The sequence below is a fragment of the Helianthus annuus genome, chromosome 9 (genome assembly GCF_002127325.2).
Source record: "Helianthus annuus cultivar XRQ/B chromosome 9, HanXRQr2.0-SUNRISE, whole genome shotgun sequence".
NCBI classification, from domain to species: domain Eukaryota; kingdom Viridiplantae; phylum Streptophyta; class Magnoliopsida; order Asterales; family Asteraceae; genus Helianthus; species Helianthus annuus.
Window position 1 is genome coordinate 157,278,260 of NC_035441.2, and position 18,361 is coordinate 157,296,620.

The window sequence follows — 18,361 nt, forward strand, 5'->3', positions numbered from 1 at the left end:
TTGTTAGTTGATTGTATAAAAATAATAATAATAAGCAACAATTATCTAATTCAATGTTGCACACTTTCATTTAGGTGCTCCCCATAGTCATACTCATTTATTTACAACCCATCCCTAAAACCCATAAATGTTCCCATATCTAGAGCCATGCCTTTGGTTCTAAACCACCCCAAGAATCCATAGTAATTTTTGAACATGTATGCATGTTGCCAAATCTAATTATGTTTCTGGTGGCCCATGTTACGTTTAACCCACATGCCCCATCCCAATAATTGCCCCACCCAAAGACCCATCTAATAAATATGCAAGCATACCCTAGAACCCACAACTTGAATCACGAACTACAACCCTAGTTCCCTCCCTCTCTCTTCTGTTTACGACAGTAGGAGGTAGAAGATCCGCTGGTCGCTCTCTTCCTCCTCGGTACACTCTATCTCACCGAGCTCTCTCTCCCTCTTCATTACGGTTAGGCTTGTCTCCTTTCTCGGTTGTTTATATGTGTGAGTTTTATGATCGTTAGGATAGTTTGATGTTATGATGATCGCATGTTGATGCTTTAGGCTGCTTATAGACATGATTACAATCAGTTATCTTGCATGTTTGGGATTGTCGATGTTAGTGTACGTGGTTAAATGATGGTCATGATTATGTGGGGTAAATCTGGTGGGTTAGGGGACTGAGTTAGAATCGGGTTTTGGGGCAAGAGTAACAAGAGATGTTATAAGTTGTAGTATGGTTATGACTATGTTGCTGCATAGTAGTTAAAGCTGAGTATTCTTGTTAATGTTAGCGAATTATAGTGATAAACTTGACATAAGTTACCAAAAACTTGCTGTGATTAATGTCCTAACTGAACGGGTTCGCTAATGGTGTGCATACGCGGTTCGGATAATGATAACAAGTTCTGTCCTGAACGTTACAGCCGACTTGTATCGGCTGTAACCGGGTCATAATATAACGAAATCTAGATTTTCTTGAGTCTATAACGTGTTATTTTAAAATATGAATCATATGGCACTAGAATCATAATTTTTCGACACCGTTTGATATGCTTAACGAATTATTTACGAACAAACACTGAAGCTGCGAAAATCTGCAGTAAATGGGTCATATGTTTTGGGTCATAACTTGCTGCGTAATTGGAGTTTTGATATGAAATTTGTACTGTAGATGGCCACTGATGTCGTTGTAATTCTCAAACTGGAATTTCGTCAATCGGACTTACGATGAATTTTAAATGATTTTTTCCGTGGACTGCAGTCAGAAAGTGACGAATCTGATTGCAGCCCGGTAAATGAATTTTATAAAATAATTGGTGATGAATTGGATCCCGAGATTTTGACACAATAATATTTGGGTCGTTTAACACATTCTGTAATTTTTTGGAAATTTTTTTATACACGAACTATTCTGGATAACAATCCGAAAACTGCCGAAAATGCACTATATGGCTGAATATTTATTGAAGAGTATTTTAAGTTTTTTTTGTGACACTTGTGTTGTCGCTAAGCAATGTCGTGGTAAATGCATGCATGATATTGGTATTGTATGATAAAATGTGCTACGTGCTAGATACGTGTAGGATTCGTGTTTCCGCGTGAGCACACCCACTAACCCTTAAACGGTAATCATGTTAGGACGTGATTGACTGGTTCCACCTTATGTATTTCTTTCCATAACTTAATCTGCCGAGCTAATCTAAGGTGAGTCCACACTTTCTACAAGCCATAGGATTCCCGGTGGTTTGGGAATGGGTTAACGTTTAATAAGGAAGCCTGCGTATTCTCCTTGGGTAGAATACGTACTCCCACCCTCTTAGGTGAAAGGTGACAACATTGAAACCTGTGTGTTCTCTTTGGGTAGGACACGTACTCCCACCCTATTAACTGAAGGGTGACAACATTGATAGACACTAGACAAAACTCTATCATTAAGTCCCTCATTTTATATCGACTTAATCGTCGGGCCAATGGCGAACGGGTCATTAGTTAAATAGCGCTATTAGGTTTGACAAGCCTCACACCGTGCCGCAGAGGACGGGCGTGGACTAATGGACTTGGGCACTAGTCAATGATGATAGACATTGACGCAGGGCGCATAAACATAACTACAGTCAGTAGTCGATATGGTAACGGGTCTACTGGTTAACATGGGGAAGCCCCCACTGGTTATGGTTTGGGAAACAAGGAATTGGATAACTCGTGGTTTTCGAAACAACTTATGGTTTTTGGAACAATATTAAACTGGACAACCAACTGTGAACTCGCTCGACATTGTTGTTGATTCGTTGTTACATGCCTTGCAGGTCGTTAGGTACTTAGCAGGAGCTTGCATAGGAGGTGTCGTTGTGGAGCATGGACATTGAGTGTTCATGATGAACTTATGAACTTTTAAACTTATGATTTGGGTTTGAACTATTTTCTTCCGCTGATAACATAGACTTGTTAAACTGTTTTGACACCAATTATATTGGTTGGTTTGGACTTTTACTTATTTAATTATATTGTTCAATATGATTGGTGGCTGGATCCTGGTCAGTCACGCCTCCTGCTGTGATACTCCGCTTGTGGATTTTGGGGGTGTGACACGCACCCCTTAACAAAAAGAATTAGTGTATTTTTGAGCAAAAATCCTGATCGCCTCCTTGAAAGTTCCCTCAAGTCCCCCGATTGCACCCCTTGAAATTATGATTGATAAAAATTCGAAGTGAATATGTTGGAGATGTGGCCGAAATTATTTTTGGGAGTTGGTTATTGCAGCGGTAGGTAGTGTACATATGTAGAAGATGATGTTTTTTAGTTTTTTTTTTTTTTTTTGAACGGCTAATTTCTTTAATCCCCTGTTGTCATACCTCAACCTATGGCAGAAACATCGGAGTGAGACGGAAATATGATTGTTCATAGTATCATAACACTAGATTGCGACAATATATAATTAATCAAAATTTCATAAAAAGCTAAAGTGAATACATTGTTCAACAAAACCAATCATAGACAAATTGTAGCAACAAAACATGTAACATAAATAATTGTTTATCATTAGGCGTGTTTACTATGTCCACCCTAACTGTGTTTCTTCATTTCATTATCTATCAACCTGCAACAGTTATTAAAATAATGATCAACAAATATGTTGGCGAGTATACAAGTTTGAATACATGGCATAATAAGAAAATGTTTTAACTGTGCTCATATCCAACATGATAAATATATACAAGTTACTAACATGATGTACGGGTGTAAGCTGTATGTCAAACCAGAGTTTAACGCAATCGTGATTACCCAATAACGTCGAAACGAAGAGGGTGTAATGTGTTTTTCTTAACAATACCACAAGAATACGGGCGGGGTGATGTGTAAAATGCAACATATAAATTACATCAAATAAGGCATAAAACTAACCCTTTTTAAGTCTCAATCCCAATCACGATCCGATCAGAGGCACCAAAGTGGTAATTCAAATACCACTACTAGTGCACCCTCCCAAGGGGTGAACCATGTCACCATGGACCCTAGTTTAGCCTCTGTTTTGGAAAACATCACTCGAGAGCTTAAGGAGATTAGAGCTAAGGTTGATAAGTGTGAGTACTGTCGAGGTGGTCACGACACGAGTGCATGTCCTTTACTAGTTGGTGAGGAGCAATGTGATTATTTAGGAGGAGGGTTTGGTAGAGGTCAGTCTAGCGGGTTGGGTAACAATAATCTTGGCTCGGGTTGGCGAAGTAATAATAATAATAATTTTAATAATAATAACAATTTTCGCTCAAATGGACCTCCTGGTTTTCAAATAGCTCAAAATCCAAATAGAGGTCTAGGTTCGCTTTTCAGTGGGGGTTTAAATGGGCAAGTTAAGGATGGGGGGTCAAATAACCAGGTTCAAACAGATCAAGGTTCAAGTTTTGATTTAGGGGGTAGCATGGAAAGAATGGAGTCCATGATGAGTCAACTGATTGTTAGGGATCAAAATACCCAAAAGAAACTTAGTGAACATGATCTTATGCTTAAGAATCACCAAGCTGCGGTCCAAGACCTTTCTAGGGTTGTAAGTGATATGTCTAGGAAGTTAGATGAAAGATTACCAGGTCAGTTTGCAGCTAACACCCAACCTAACCCCCAACGCTCATGTAAAAGCCATTACCACTCGTAGTGGCAGAACCGTAGGGAACCCGAGCGTAGAAGAGAGAGAGGTCGATGAGGATGGAGACATTATAGATGAAGTGATAGAGATGGAGGCTCCCGGCAAAGTGCAAAAGAGGCTAAGCCCAGCAAGTACCGCACAGCCCGGTGAATCTCAAAGTAAGAAGAAAGTTGAGAAAAAGCCCATAGACGTTAGACCTTCACCCTATGTGAATCACGCATATGTTCCGTTTCCCTCGCGCCTTAAGAATCAAAAATACTCGAGGGAATACGGGCAGTTCTTAGATATCTTCAAGCAATTGAAGATTAATCTTCCGTTTATAGAGGCACTCCAGTCCATGCCAAAATATGCAAAATTCTTGAAGGACCTTCTTAAGAATAAAGAGAATTTAGGTGAGTTGTCTAATGTCCCATTGCATGGAGGGTGTTCGGCCATCGTTTCAAATAAGTTGCCCGAAAAGCTTACCGATCCCGGTGTGTTCACTATTCCTTGTCTATTCGGTAGTCACACAAACACTAGAGCCTTAGCCGACCTAGGTGCTAGCATTAATTTGATGCCCTTTTCTCTCTATGAGAAGCTAGACTTAGGCGAGCTTTCACCTACTCGAATGACACTGTCCTTAGCTGATAGGTCCGTGAAACACCCGAGGGGAATAGTGGAGAATTTGCTTGTTAAGGTGGACAAGTTTGTTTTTCCGGCCGATTTCGTTATTCTAGACATGGAAGCCGATGAAAACATACCGTTAATTTTAGGTCGCCCATTCTTAAACACCGCTAAAGCTCTAATAGATGTCTCTTTAGGCACCATCACACTTAGAGCGGGCGAGGAATCAGTAGTTTTTGAGGTTATGAGTTCGAATGGGCATACTGACAGAGTGCGTTCGGTTTCGTTAGTGGGGGAGTGTGAGAAAGATGAGAGAGATGAGAAGAGGGATGTTAGTGATGCGAGTTTAGAGAAAGGGACAGGATTTAAGTGTGGGGACCCACCGGATAGAAAGTTAGAGGAATTAGAGGAGAGAGTGGAGCGTTTAGAATCTAGGATTAAGACACTGAGCAAACCTCAGTGTGGGGATAGATTTCAACATGGGGAATGTGGATTCAAAACGCTAGACGCGGAATTGAGAGGTTTTGAAAGAGATGAGGGTTTTCGGGTTGATTTGGGCGATACATATAGTGGTGCTACAGCCCGCGAGAGTATGTTTGGAGGTGAGTTGCATCTCCATGATCCTCCATAAGTATGTGAGAAGTTGCAATTCGTTTGTAGAGTTTGTATAATTTGTGTCTTCGTTATTTTCCGTTTTTAGAGTAGTTAGTATCGTTTTTGTTAGTTTTTTTTTTCGGGTCTTTGTTTGTGGTTTGAGTCGTTTGCAGGGGTACATCGCTAAAGATTTGCAGGGAATAATGCGAAAAGAGGTCCAGGTAAGTGTCTTGGACACTTAGCAACATTTGTGAGGGTTTTGGATGGGTGTGGAAATTTGTGAAAATTTTTCTAAGGCATGGAACTTGAAATCAGACGAAACATTCTGCCAAAACTGGCCCGTCGCGCAACGTCTAGCCCCCTCGCGTCACGCGAGGGGTGAAGGTTCAAAAATTAAATTGTTTCGACCCGCCGCGTAACGCGAGCCCCCTCCGCGTCGTGCGAGGCCTTCATGAACCGGTTCAATTGTGTTTTGGCCTTTATTTTGTATTTTGAGTCCTTTAGTTTGTATATTGAGTCTAAATTAGTGGTTTGGGTTGTTTTTAGAGTCGGTGCTGCGTTGGGTTCTGTTTTGCTTTGATTGTGCAGGTTCTGGATTGTACCACCCGTACTCAAGTTCCATTCGGGTGATTTCGGAACCGCCATATTGATTAACTCAAGCAGGCTAGGCAACGATCGCGAATGAAATGCTATACGATCGTTCGTGGGATTCAAGATTCGTACAGCTGGCACTGACTTTTGTCCTAACCAGCTAAGTCGTCTCCCCTTTTGTTGTTGTTGTATACTTTTATTTATTTTTCGTTTGCAGTTTTTATTTGTAGGTAGTTGTAGAGTCGTATTTTCGTTCTTGCATTAGGGACAATGCAATCTCTAAGTGTGGGGATGGGATACATGTAAATAGTCGAGTCTTATTTATAAAAAAAAAAATTTAAAAATTAAAAAATTGAAAAATCCAAAAAAATTGAAAAAAAAATAGAAAATGTCTTTCGAAATAAAAGAAGTTTGCAATTAATACGGAAAATGATAGAAAAAATGAATTTTTGCTCGGGGTCAAATAATAATAATATGAGATTATAATAAACCGAGTTTGCGTCTAGTTTGGGATATGTGGATAGGCCCGGGTTTTGGTTTTAAGTCCCTTTGAGTTAATATACCTTAAATTGTCGGTCTGCTAGTGGGTTCTCTCCTGGGAAATATGGGAAACTAAAACTGGCAAAAATAGTATAAGGGATGCCGTTATAAGCTAAGATAGTTAGAGTTTTTATCATATCTCGCTGAAAAAGAAAAAAAATAGAATAAAAGTGAGCTAGAAACTAAATGAAAGTAACACAGGCCTATGTAATCCGAGTTGGGGATAGCGACTCTACAGCCGGAATGCCTCTGGGATGTGTGAAATCGACTTGCCGAATAAAAGTACCGAAACCTATGTAATCTGTGATTGGGGATAGCGACTCTACAGTCGGAATACCGCTGGGTTAGGGAAAACATCGTCTAGTCTCACGAAAAAGAAAAAAAAAAGCAAGCTAGAAAAGAAAAAAAAATGAGAAAGATTAGATTTGATTTCAAATTCTCTTTATCTTGGTATAAAACGGTTAGGAATTGGTCAAATGACCGTTCTTTTAGTCCTATAAGCTTGAGTCGGGAGTAGGTGGACTGTAGATTCTAGCGTGAGACCCTAGGTAGACTGACCGCACTTAAACTAAATTTACATGATAAGGGTTTAGGATTGGATTCGGGTTTAAAGGGATAAGTATATTTGCAATCGCGGCTAACGCAAATCTTGGTTTTAATTAATTATACCTATACTTTTGACCCGGGTAATTGTTTGTTTCTGATTCCGTTGCATAATTCTTTTTCGGGGACGAAAAAAGAGTAAGTGTGGGGATATTTGATGTATTGCAAAATACATACTTTTATCGTGTATAGTTTGTACGTTTTATCGTTATTTTTTAGCTTAGTTTAGTTTAGAATTACGTGCTATTGATCTACATTGCGTTTTCCAGGTCTTGATACATAAAATGCTGAAATTGGAGCAAAACCGAGCTAAAGTGTCAAATGTCAAGTTCCGGAATCAATGTATAAAAGTGTTAGAATAATTTTGAAGTTTTTGGAAGTTGGAGCTGAGCTTAGAGGGAAACATTCTGTGAAAAAAGCTCAGTCGCGTAGCGCTAAGGTGAAAACATGCTCAGTCGCGCTACGCGACTGAGGTAGCTTTGACTTTGCTGACTTTTGGGGATCTCGCGTAGCGCTAGCAAGAAGGGGAGACCAGTCGCGCTACGCGACTGGTATGAATGACGCGCCTGATTTGTGGATCGATTAGGGTTTGCTATAAAACCAAGAATTATAATCAAAAACCCGAACGGACGAATTATTAAAGTTTTGGAGCTTTCGGAGAGCAACTTTGGAGCTATTTCGGAGCTTTTGAAGGCAAGGAATCATCGGTACGGGTTGAGAGTGAAGAATCGAAGATCAATCGGGTTTTCCAGTCCCTTGTTTGTCGATTACTTGTTTGATACTTGTTATGATGAATTCTTTATTCAATTACTTTGATTTGATTTCACAATTTAAGATGCTTGGCTAAACTGTTATAACTACCTAGACGAGATGAATGTTTGATATAAGTTTGGATTTCTAATGGTTTATTATTGTTCGCTTATGGATTGATTTCTGAAAGTAAATTGTTCTAGATTTTCTGATTTGGTGCTTATGCATACTTGACAATTGTTTTATAACTGCTTGTTACTTCATATGATCCTTGGTGACGGTCTTTATCACGTAATAGGGTTATATTAGGGTTCTTGATTTAGGTGAGTGTCTATATCACGTTATAGATCATTAATCCTTTAGGGTGAAAACGCGTAAGTAACCTTAGAAGTAATATTTGGTAATTTAATAAAATCAAGTGTTCTGCTTAACTTGTCGCTGAGAGGCTCGAGTTAGTTATTAGGTCGCAGTGTAATATATATCTAAGATAGGTTTTGAGAGAAGTCGATCTTATTTCCCTAATTGCATTTGTGTCTAGTAAACCAAGTTAGAACCTAGAATTGCCTTAGATTATCGCGCTGGGAGGTAGATAGTCATATTAGGGAACTTTTGGAATCGTTAGAGGACTGAGAGGAAGTCTAACAGTCGGTAATCACAACAGCCTTGTAGGATTTCCTAGGTTTCTTCCTGAGAAGGGTCGGGAAGTCTTAGCATTGAAATACCTTAAGGTTTAGTATCTTACGATCCCGGCTCCATACAACTTTAATACCATTAGAAGTCCATTCCTAGTCAAACTGGATTTGAGTCTAGGTAGTCTTTAATCTCATCTGAATACAAACTTCGTTCTTCGTTCGTGTCTTAGTTCTAATTTCATTATTTTAGTAGTTAATATAGATTTCCATAGTTTTCAGTAACCCCCCCCCCCCAAAACAATTAAACAAGTTAGTCGCGTCCGTCATTGTCTTATCAGAGTCTAGTTTACGTAATACATAGAGTCTTGCGGTTCGATACTCGGACTTGCTTAGGTTATACTACATTGACCGGTACACTTGCCGGTTGTGTGGTTTAGGTCTAGAGAGTCTGTTTTATAAATTTAAAGCTTTGTAGTGTCTAGCTTAGAGAGTCTAACTTAGTTAATTTTTTATAGTCTGTTTAGCACACATCAGCGTGATTGAATAAACAAGTTTAATAGTGTTGCGTGTTTTTGTATAAGTGTACATGTTGCACCCAAAGTGATTAAAAATGAAAAAGGGATCGAGTATACTCACAGTTTTGCGTAGAGTTCCACAAAAACCAAGAGTTGATTTGAGGAAGGTTGGAACACCGAAGTCACTCTGAAATGGGTAAACAGAAGTGTAAGTATTCTGTTGTAGAAGATGTTTGGATCAGAATGTAGAATACAAGAAAAATACGTAACAAAACGGTTAACAGAACCTTTTGGACGAAAGGGCCTTTCGTGCGAATGGGTGTCCCCTTTCGGACGACTGGTCTGTTTTAAAATGCGTAAAACTTGATTGTACACTGATTTAAACATAGATAGTAGAGTAGTTGTTAACCCAATTGAAAATAGAAGTAAAATGATAAAACAGCCAAGTGAGGACAACCCAGGTGTGCCAACACGACATGGAAAGAGTGAACTAAGTGTCGGAGGCTGGACGGGGTTAACTCACTTTGTGACTAGCAAACTGTTTGGGTTCATCATTGATGAACTGATATAAAACATGTGACAACTGTCAAATTTGCATGCATCCGTACAGTTAATTAACATTTAATTTGTGCTTAATGACTGTGCTTGATTACAACTGATGATTTAACTGCCTTTTGATTACTGTTGCCTACTTACATATGCATCATATTTTATTACTGTCACTCCATTTATTACACACAAACAATAGTGACAAACTTGATGCACAAAAGCACAGTTAGCACAGTGAGCGGATAACCCAGTAAACATGCTGACATTGCCAGCACTAGACAGGCATTGTTTCTGAGGCCAGTATGTGCCGGGAGTAGATTACTACACTAGTAGGGAGTGTAGGGAGGTGAGGACCATAAAACTGCGTCACCAGGTGATAGTTATAGTGACCGGAAGTGCCTAAAACACACTTTAATTACAAAATTCTGCACTAAACCCAAAAATTCAGCTTTTAACATAACTAGTAAAGTGCAAAAACTTGGTAAAATAGTTCTAGACACTTTCCAAAGTGTTAGTAATTTATTGTATCACTAAAAATAATATAAAAGGCGCTTTAAAGCTTCATTTAGCACTTTAACGGATCAATAACCAACCGAATAACCGGACTTTACCCGGAACATAAAAATATTGCCAAAGACATTGTTTATATTTTTCTGAGCTAGTTAGGGTCCCCGAACACCCTAACACACTATATAAATAACAACACACATAAAGCACTAACTAATACCATTGCTTTCCAACCAAATTACTTAACAAATATTTGGAACCAAACTAGCACCACACCCCCCCCCCCAACCGGTTATGGGAGGTGGGGACACCCCCATGATTTTCTTTATTATTTTATTTGATCTTGTAGATGGATAAAGGAACATTATGTACAAAGGTTAAAGATGAATTTGGTTTATAAGTAAGCACAAAGGTCTTGAACTTCACATTCACAAACCCACTTTCAACAAACTCTCTCTTCTCCTCTCTCCCCTTATGTTCGGCCGCCACCTTCCCACCACCATACCACCACCTTCAAGTCTTGCTCATACGATCCACACATATACAAAGGTGCAAGAGGTCCTACAAACAAGCCCGGTGCTTTCGAAAGTTCAAGAACCGCTCTAGATTTCTTTTACCCACCACATTTACATCTTGTTTCTTCCCTAGCCTTGAGCTAGTATTAAGTGTTTCTAATCATCATCTTGATCTTGTTTATGGTGGTTAAAAGGTGATTTAATGGTTAAAAATTAAGAACACTAAAGAACATAACTTAAAGTCTTGAACATAAGATGAATAAGGTGGATAAAGAGAAGATATGTGTGTAAATCATGTAAATCTTGTATGATTGTGATTATTTGATGTTGGTTGCTACTAAAAGTAGGATGGATCATCATCTAGACATACTAGATCATGTTCAAGAACATGAACTAGTAGTATGTTAGTGTTAGAAATATGAAAAGATGATGAAACCATCCACCATGAACTTGAAACTTGAATAAACATAATTTTTCTTGTAAAATGAAGATGTAAACTTGTGGATCTAAAGATCTACAAGTGGTTTTTCGAAAGAACCAAGCGGAAAATGCTAGTTTTGTTAAAATCCGGATATTTTATGAAAGAAGCACCTTTATAGTAACTAAACAAGTGTGTAAACACTTGTGTAACAATAAAATTTCGTAAAGAAATATTTTTGTAAACCTTGACCAGAAGTTGTTAAACTTCAAATTCTTTAAAAATAAAGTTTACAAGAAACTACACTTATTTTTAGAAATAACAAAACCTACTAAATGTGTTGGTAATTTACTACATATTTTTACAAAACCTTCAAGTTCATGAGTTTATGATTTATTCATATTTTGTCTAGTTTGATGAATAAATATTGTATATTGTTGATTGGTAAATTGGTTAATTGATTTTACAAAAAAAAAAATGATATGCTAAAAGCATGGACACCTCCATTTACAGAGGAAACTCTGGCGAAATTTTTCTAGAAATATAACACTCAGAAAATATTTTTCTAGTAAGTGTTTACATATATATTTTTAACTTGTTTTTCAAATAAAAACTTCGCCATGATTTTTATTACAAAAATAACCAAGTACCAGAGGTGGATTTTCGTAAATAAACTTGTTAAATATATATTTAGAATATATATTTTATAATAAGTCGCTTGTGCGATTTTGTGATTATTTTGTGAACTAGATATATATTATTTTCAGGGTTAAAAATAATATTACATGAAATATCATGAAGATACGACTTCCAAAATAATACCAACGCTCTCACAAAATAAATATTTAAGTTACACAAGTATCGTTGCTTTACGACACGCTAAAACGTAACTCATGTATGTTTCGGAAGATACTCTCATACGTATATTTTAATAAAGTATTATTTTGGGAAAATATACGAGGTAAAATATAACATTTTTGAGAAAAATATATATTTTGGAATTAAAATGTTTTAGACAAGTGATTAAAATATATTTACTAAGTGAGACTTAAAAATATATATTTCGGGATATACCATTACGCGATATTTTTGGAAAATATTATTTTGGAAATAAGAGAAGTGAAAATATGATTTCGTAAATATTACTAAGTGTAACATATTTTTGACAACGAGAAAATGTATTATTTTTTAGAGATAAAAATATATTTTCCTAGTATATGTAGAAAATATATAGTCTTTGAGAAAATATATATTTTCTGGGACAATACATGATTAAACAAAATAAGGGTTGTTTATATATATTAAGTGAGACTTGAAATATATGGTTTTGGAAATAATTAACATATTTTATTTGAAACAATACACCGAAATACGACGCCATTACTTGGCAAGATATACAAATACAGATACGAAAATACATATAAGGAATACCACATCCTTGGGAAGGAAATACGAATACTTGAGGAGTATTAATACAGAGACACTGCAAAACAATTATTCCAAAACTAAAAATAATTATTATAACTTGGAATAATGCCAGGTATGTAACCCAAAAACACAAATACTAAACAAAGGCACGGCCCGTTCGTCTAATAGACGTTAGTACACTGTAGGTAGTCGTGTTGACTGAGGAGACTTGGGTTACGCATACTGAAGACGCAATACTGTGAGTTCATGTCCCCCTTTTCTCTTTACTGTTTTCAGTTTTATAACTTCGGGGGTGAAATACATGTTACAATTATTACAGACACTTTTATACATGGTATGATTAGCTAAGAAATTTACTGCTAGATCACGTGAATGGATAGGCTATTATCGTAAGACCATTAATCCTTGTATAAGGACCGAGAGGCATGAGTGATAGATCTATCGGGTGTTGCGAGCCCCACACATAGGCCATCGTGTGGCTGCATGTGGTGACTATGTCGTTCCGCCGGAAGGACCGGTATGAAATCCGCATTACAGGTTTGAGTGCTTCCTAGGCCATGTCACTTATTAATGTATTCGCTACACATTAATCGATCTCTTTTTTCCTTATTTGCTACATACCAATAACATACATTTATACAGACACATTTTAACGATTTATACAGACTCACATACACATGAACTCGCTCAACTTTTGTTGATGTTTTTCAAACTACATGTATTTCAGGAAATTAAGTATGATTCTGGCGGGCGTTGGAGTTTCAAGTCATGTTAAGTATAAAGATGTCATCCATGGTCTTTGGGTTTGGCCAACGTGTCTTAATCCTGGACGAGACACGTCTTCCAAACTTTGGTTACAACTAATATCTTCTGACGAGTCCTTAGCGAACTTTTACACAATTCATATGGTTTGTAAAACTTAAATTCGAAGTCTACGTTTTAGACAATGTTATTATGTTTTAAACTCATTTTAGGGATGACGAGTCTTTGGTTTTATCATATAGTTGTTTGATATGGTTGAAAGCAATGATAACAAGTAAGTCACACCGTAATCACGCTTCCGCAAAAGTCAGTGTGTGACAAAACAGAAACGAAATCGAAAACAGAATATACAAAAACAATCGCATATTTTTGGGATATATTTGAAGCAGATTTTTACTCTTTGCTGGATCATTTCTATGTTCACGGGAAACTAAATCGGGGGTGTAACTCTAGTTTCATCACACTTATACCAAAGATATCAAGCCATCTATGGATCAATAACTTCCGCCCTATCAACCTAATTGGATGTATCTCGAAAGTGATATAAAAAATCCTCGCTTTGAGACTAAAAAAGGTGATTGGGTCGGTGGTTAGCAATGTACAATCTGCACACATCGAAGGTAGGAGCATACTCGAGGGCCCTCTGATTGTGAATGAAATTGTTTCATGGGCCAAAAAGGTTAAACGCAAGGTAATGCTATTCAAGGTGGACTTCGAAAAAGCTTTTGACTCTTTAAATTGGGGCTTCTTGGACTCGGTATTATCACAAATGGGTTTTCCGGCATTATGGAGAAAATGGGTATCGGGTATTCTCTCCTCAGCTCATTCCTCCATCCTTGTCAATGGTTCACCGACTTTAGAGTTCAATATCCAAAGGGGTGTTCGGCAAGGTGACCCTGCTATCTCCACTACTCTTCATAATTGCTATGGAGGCTCTTCATGTGGCTATGGAAAGGGCAAAGGTTTTGGGGATTCTAAATGGTATCAAAACACCAAGTTCGGGTCCAACTATCTCCCATTTACTTTATGTGGATGACGTCCTTTTCATGGGTGAATGGTCCGAGTCAAACTTCCATAATCTAGCGAGATTGCTTAGATGTTTTAACTTGACATTCGGGCTTAAAGTTAACTTCGTAAAAAGTCATTTATACGGGGTGGGGGTAGATAATGGGGAGATCTCCCGCATGGCTTCAATACTTGGTTGCAAAACGGGGGTCTTTCCATTCATCTACCTCGGATTACCGGTGGGTGCGAATATGGGACTCATAAAAAACTGGAGGCTGATTGTCGAAAAATTTGAAAACAAACTATCATAATGGAAGGCGAGAACACTATCATTTCGCGGAAGGGTGACTTTAGTCAAGGCGGTACTAGGTAACCTCCCAACCTATTACTTCTCTTTGTTTAATGCACCAGTGGAAGTGATCAAAAGACTTGAGAAAATCCGTAGAAAATTCCTATGGGGTGGGTGTCTTGACAAAAATAAGATTAGTTGGGCTCCATGGTATAAGGTTGTGGCACCATTAGAACAAGGTGGATTAGGCATTGGGAGTTTATCGGCAATTAATAGAGCGCTATTGGTAAAGTGGAGTGTGAAATTCAAAAACGAACCTTCACAACTTTGGGCGAGGGTCATAGCAGCTATACATTGAGGCTCACGATGTTATTCTTCTATTTCGTTCAAAAGAATGTTAGGCGGCATGTGGAAGGGTATAATGAATATGGGTATGGCATCGGGAAATCGTGCAGTCGAAGTGCTAGGCAGGTTGAAACTCAAAATGGATGAGGCGATAAGAGCTTTTTCTGGATCGACAATCGGATCGGCAATAGGGCTTTACGTGAAATATTCCCCAGTCTTTTCGCCATAGAAACAGATAAATTCTGCAAAGTTCGACATAGATATCGACTCGCACAAGGGGCATCGAGTGGGTTTGGGGTAGTGCAAAAACCTTATCATAAAACAGAGAAGTGGAAGAGTGGAATAATTGCAAAATGTTGCTTCATAATCATCACATGAGGCAGGGACTGGATGAATGGCTGTGGCAATCGGGTTCTGTTATGGAGATGTTTCGGGTTTGTGATTTACGGAAAGAACTGGACTACATGACTATCATTCCTGAAACAAGAATGCTGAAATGGAGTTGTTGGTTACCGAAGAAAATAAACTGCTTTTTGTGGCGGGTTGTGTTAAATTGTATACTGACATGAGAGGCTCTTGCGATAAGGCATGTTTCGTTAACATCTATGAGCTGCGTTATGTGCAATGGGGCAACCGAATCGGCAGATCATCTTCTTATCTCATGCGAGTTTGCTCACCAGGTTTGGATAGCGATCTCACAATGGATAAAAACTCCTCTGCCGAGTTATATGCTCAGTGTTATAGAAATTCTGGAATTCGTTGAAAATCTACAGTCTCCGAGACATTTTAAGAAGGCAGTGTACCTGATTATGGCGACGCTCTACTGGTCACTTTGGCTAGCACGTAATCAGCTAATATTCAAAGGAAAAGTTCCCCAATTATCAAAATTGATTGGAGAAATCAAAGCTCTCTCATTCCTTTGGATAAACTCACGGGTGGAAAAAGTCAAGCTGGATTGGAAGGAGTGGAGGGAGTTCAAGGTTGCTTGGTAATTCCTTTATGTCATAACAATGTGTGCTTTCGTTTCATGTTTGCTGTGTCTTGTATCTGTACCCTTTTCTTGAGTAGCTTGCTTAAGTTTTAATATATATAGCCTTTCTCAAAAAAAAAAAAAAAATCCAAGTACCTATGACTCATAGGTCCCTGGTACCATTTGGTACCTGTCATCATCCACTCCGGGACCAACAATTCAAAAACTATCCTTTTTCTTGACTAAGAAAATAACATTAAAACTCACGCTAAAAAATTATCCTCTCTCTCTCTCTCTCTCTCTCAAAAACTTCAATATGTAAAATGACGGGGAGAGGCGAGAGACTCTTCCAGTACCGGAAAAGTATCGGCCGGAATCCACAAGCTCCATTAACAACCTTCTTCGTTACAAATCTCCCGGAAGGAACTTCAAAGTCGTTGTTATGGAAGGCTTTTCAGCCGCATGGAGTAGTCAAAGACGCGTACGTGGCAAGGAAACGAGATGCGTGCGGGAACCTGTTTGGCTTCATCAGATATGAAGGGGTGACAAACATTCAACATGCGTTAGAAGGGATGAATACGGTTCGGATATTCGAAGCAAAACTAACTGTAACGATTGCCAAATATGACAAAGACCATAAGGAGTTTGCAAGGCAACCTCACCTAGACAGTCAAGTACATGTGAAACAGAAAGCACATGCTCCCTCGGTGAAACAATACGTTCCAAAATATGTTGCAAAGGATGTCACGTTCAGGGATATGGTGGCTGGAACTGGTCGTAATGGACCGAAAAAATCACTAATTTTGGAGGACAAGATCGCACCATATGACCATTGTATGTGGAGGTCGGTCATCGGGGAGGCCAGTGACATCCGAGCCTTGGGGAACATCAGATCTATGCTGAACACGGAAGGATACATGGATAGTCCGGCTTGCTACGTTGGAGGGTTAAATATTATGATTGTGTTCAAAGACAAGACTTCGGCGGTGGACTTTATGGAGAACAAGAGACATGTCTGGGAGCCAGTGTTGTCTTCAGTAATTTTGTGGAAAGGTCAAGATGTCCCTTTTGATCGGCTCGTTTGGCTTAGAATCCATGGGGTTCCAATATATCTCAGGGAGGGTAAGATCTTTGATAGAATTGGTGACATGTTTGGAAGAGTCGTGTGGAAGTCAGACTTCACATGGGCTACCAACGACAACTCGAGTGGGCTTTGCGGTGTCCTAGTATCATCCGGTCACCGAATCCAGGAAGAGATGGAGGTTGCATGGGGTGGAAAAAAATTCACAGTATGGGTCATAGAGGAAAACAATGATTGGGCGAAACAGTTTGCTGATGAGTTATCAATTTGGTCTGATGAAAATCACATGATGTCGGTGGAGTCGGTGGCAGATGATGAAGACGAGCTCGAAGAAGGTGAAATCCAGAAAGTGGATGACTCCGGTTCGCCGGAAAATGATTGTCCGGAGGAGGAGGGCAGAACTTCTCCGACGCACTACGAACGGATGCACGGGGCAACGAACGGTTGCCACAGAGATTCATTGGAAGCGTCACACAATCTCCAAAATTCTAGGGAAGAGCAAAAGACTCCTGGAAAAATCCAACAGTCACCTTTGGGAAGCGCAGACTCCATAATTAATGTTGCATGCATGGGTTTTGATAATTGTGAGGGGGTGACGGTTATTATTCCAAGGGGTGAGGGAGGGGGGCCCGAGGCTCTAGAAGAAGGGGAAATCCCTACCAATTTTAATTTGGGTGAGACTACTGAACACGTGCAGGAGGAGATGATTCGGGAACAGGTTTCGCCGCAAAAAAGCATTCACGATGGCAGAGAAGATGTGGGGCATGTCTCGGGTTACGTTCAAGCAGATGGGCCAGGTCCTAACAATACTAGGCCCAGTTACATCACATGCAGGCGCAAACGCGGTAAAAAAACCCAAGAAAAAGGCCCAAAACTTTTTTTTATCCCAGATCTTAATCAGGAGCCGGAGATTACCAACACTTCGGACCCTTTCAACCTCGAGGAGATCTTCCGAATGGAGGAGGAGGTCAACAGGATGAGGGAATTTGTTCCAAGTTGGAGTATGCACAGGGAGGCGTCAGAAGAAATTGTGGGGGAAGAGCAGGTTCGCCTTAATTTCGAGGATGAAGTCTCTCGTACATTGGAATTTGGGGCCTGTCTGGGGATAGGTGTGGATGGATTTGAGAATCACGTTAAAAAATTGGTGCATGGGGAGATGAAGATTAACCGGGATCAATGAATTTTATCCCAATCAATATTAATGGGGGTTTGGTGTCGGTTTGGGATCCGGATGGAATTGGTTGATTTTTGATTCCGTAGGGCTGATGTAATTGTCTTTATGTTTCTGTCGTTTTTTGTTTTTTCCTGTTTTGTTTCCCAGTTGCTAGCTGGCTTTATATATATATATATATATATATATATATATATATATATATATATATATATATATATAGGGAGCCGCTAGAATGAGAACCACCTCGAGTTGTAAGAACCGCGAGAACTATACCCCACGGAGCGCCGTTCGCCGCGATTTTTTTTTACAAGTAGATGTGTGCATTATAAACACGGCCGTAAAAAATCACGGCG

At 39.0% G+C, this 18,361-nt stretch overlaps 1 protein-coding gene and 1 long non-coding RNA gene across 2 annotated transcripts; both read left to right on the forward strand.

Moving 5' to 3' along the window:
- The first annotated feature begins 121 nt into the window (after positions 1-121).
- Positions 122-2,852, forward strand: LOC110874805. Its single transcript, XR_004867638.1, has 3 exons — positions 122-465; positions 1,638-1,703; positions 2,306-2,852. It is a non-coding gene; the product is annotated as an uncharacterized LOC110874805 (long non-coding RNA).
- Positions 2,853-4,225: 1,373 nt separating this feature from the next.
- Positions 4,226-5,371, forward strand: LOC110876558. Its single transcript, XM_022124726.1, has one exon. The coding sequence runs from the start codon at positions 4,226-4,228 to the stop codon at positions 5,369-5,371; it is 1,146 nt and encodes a 381-aa protein (XP_021980418.1).
- The last annotated feature ends 12,990 nt before the right edge of the window (positions 5,372-18,361 follow it).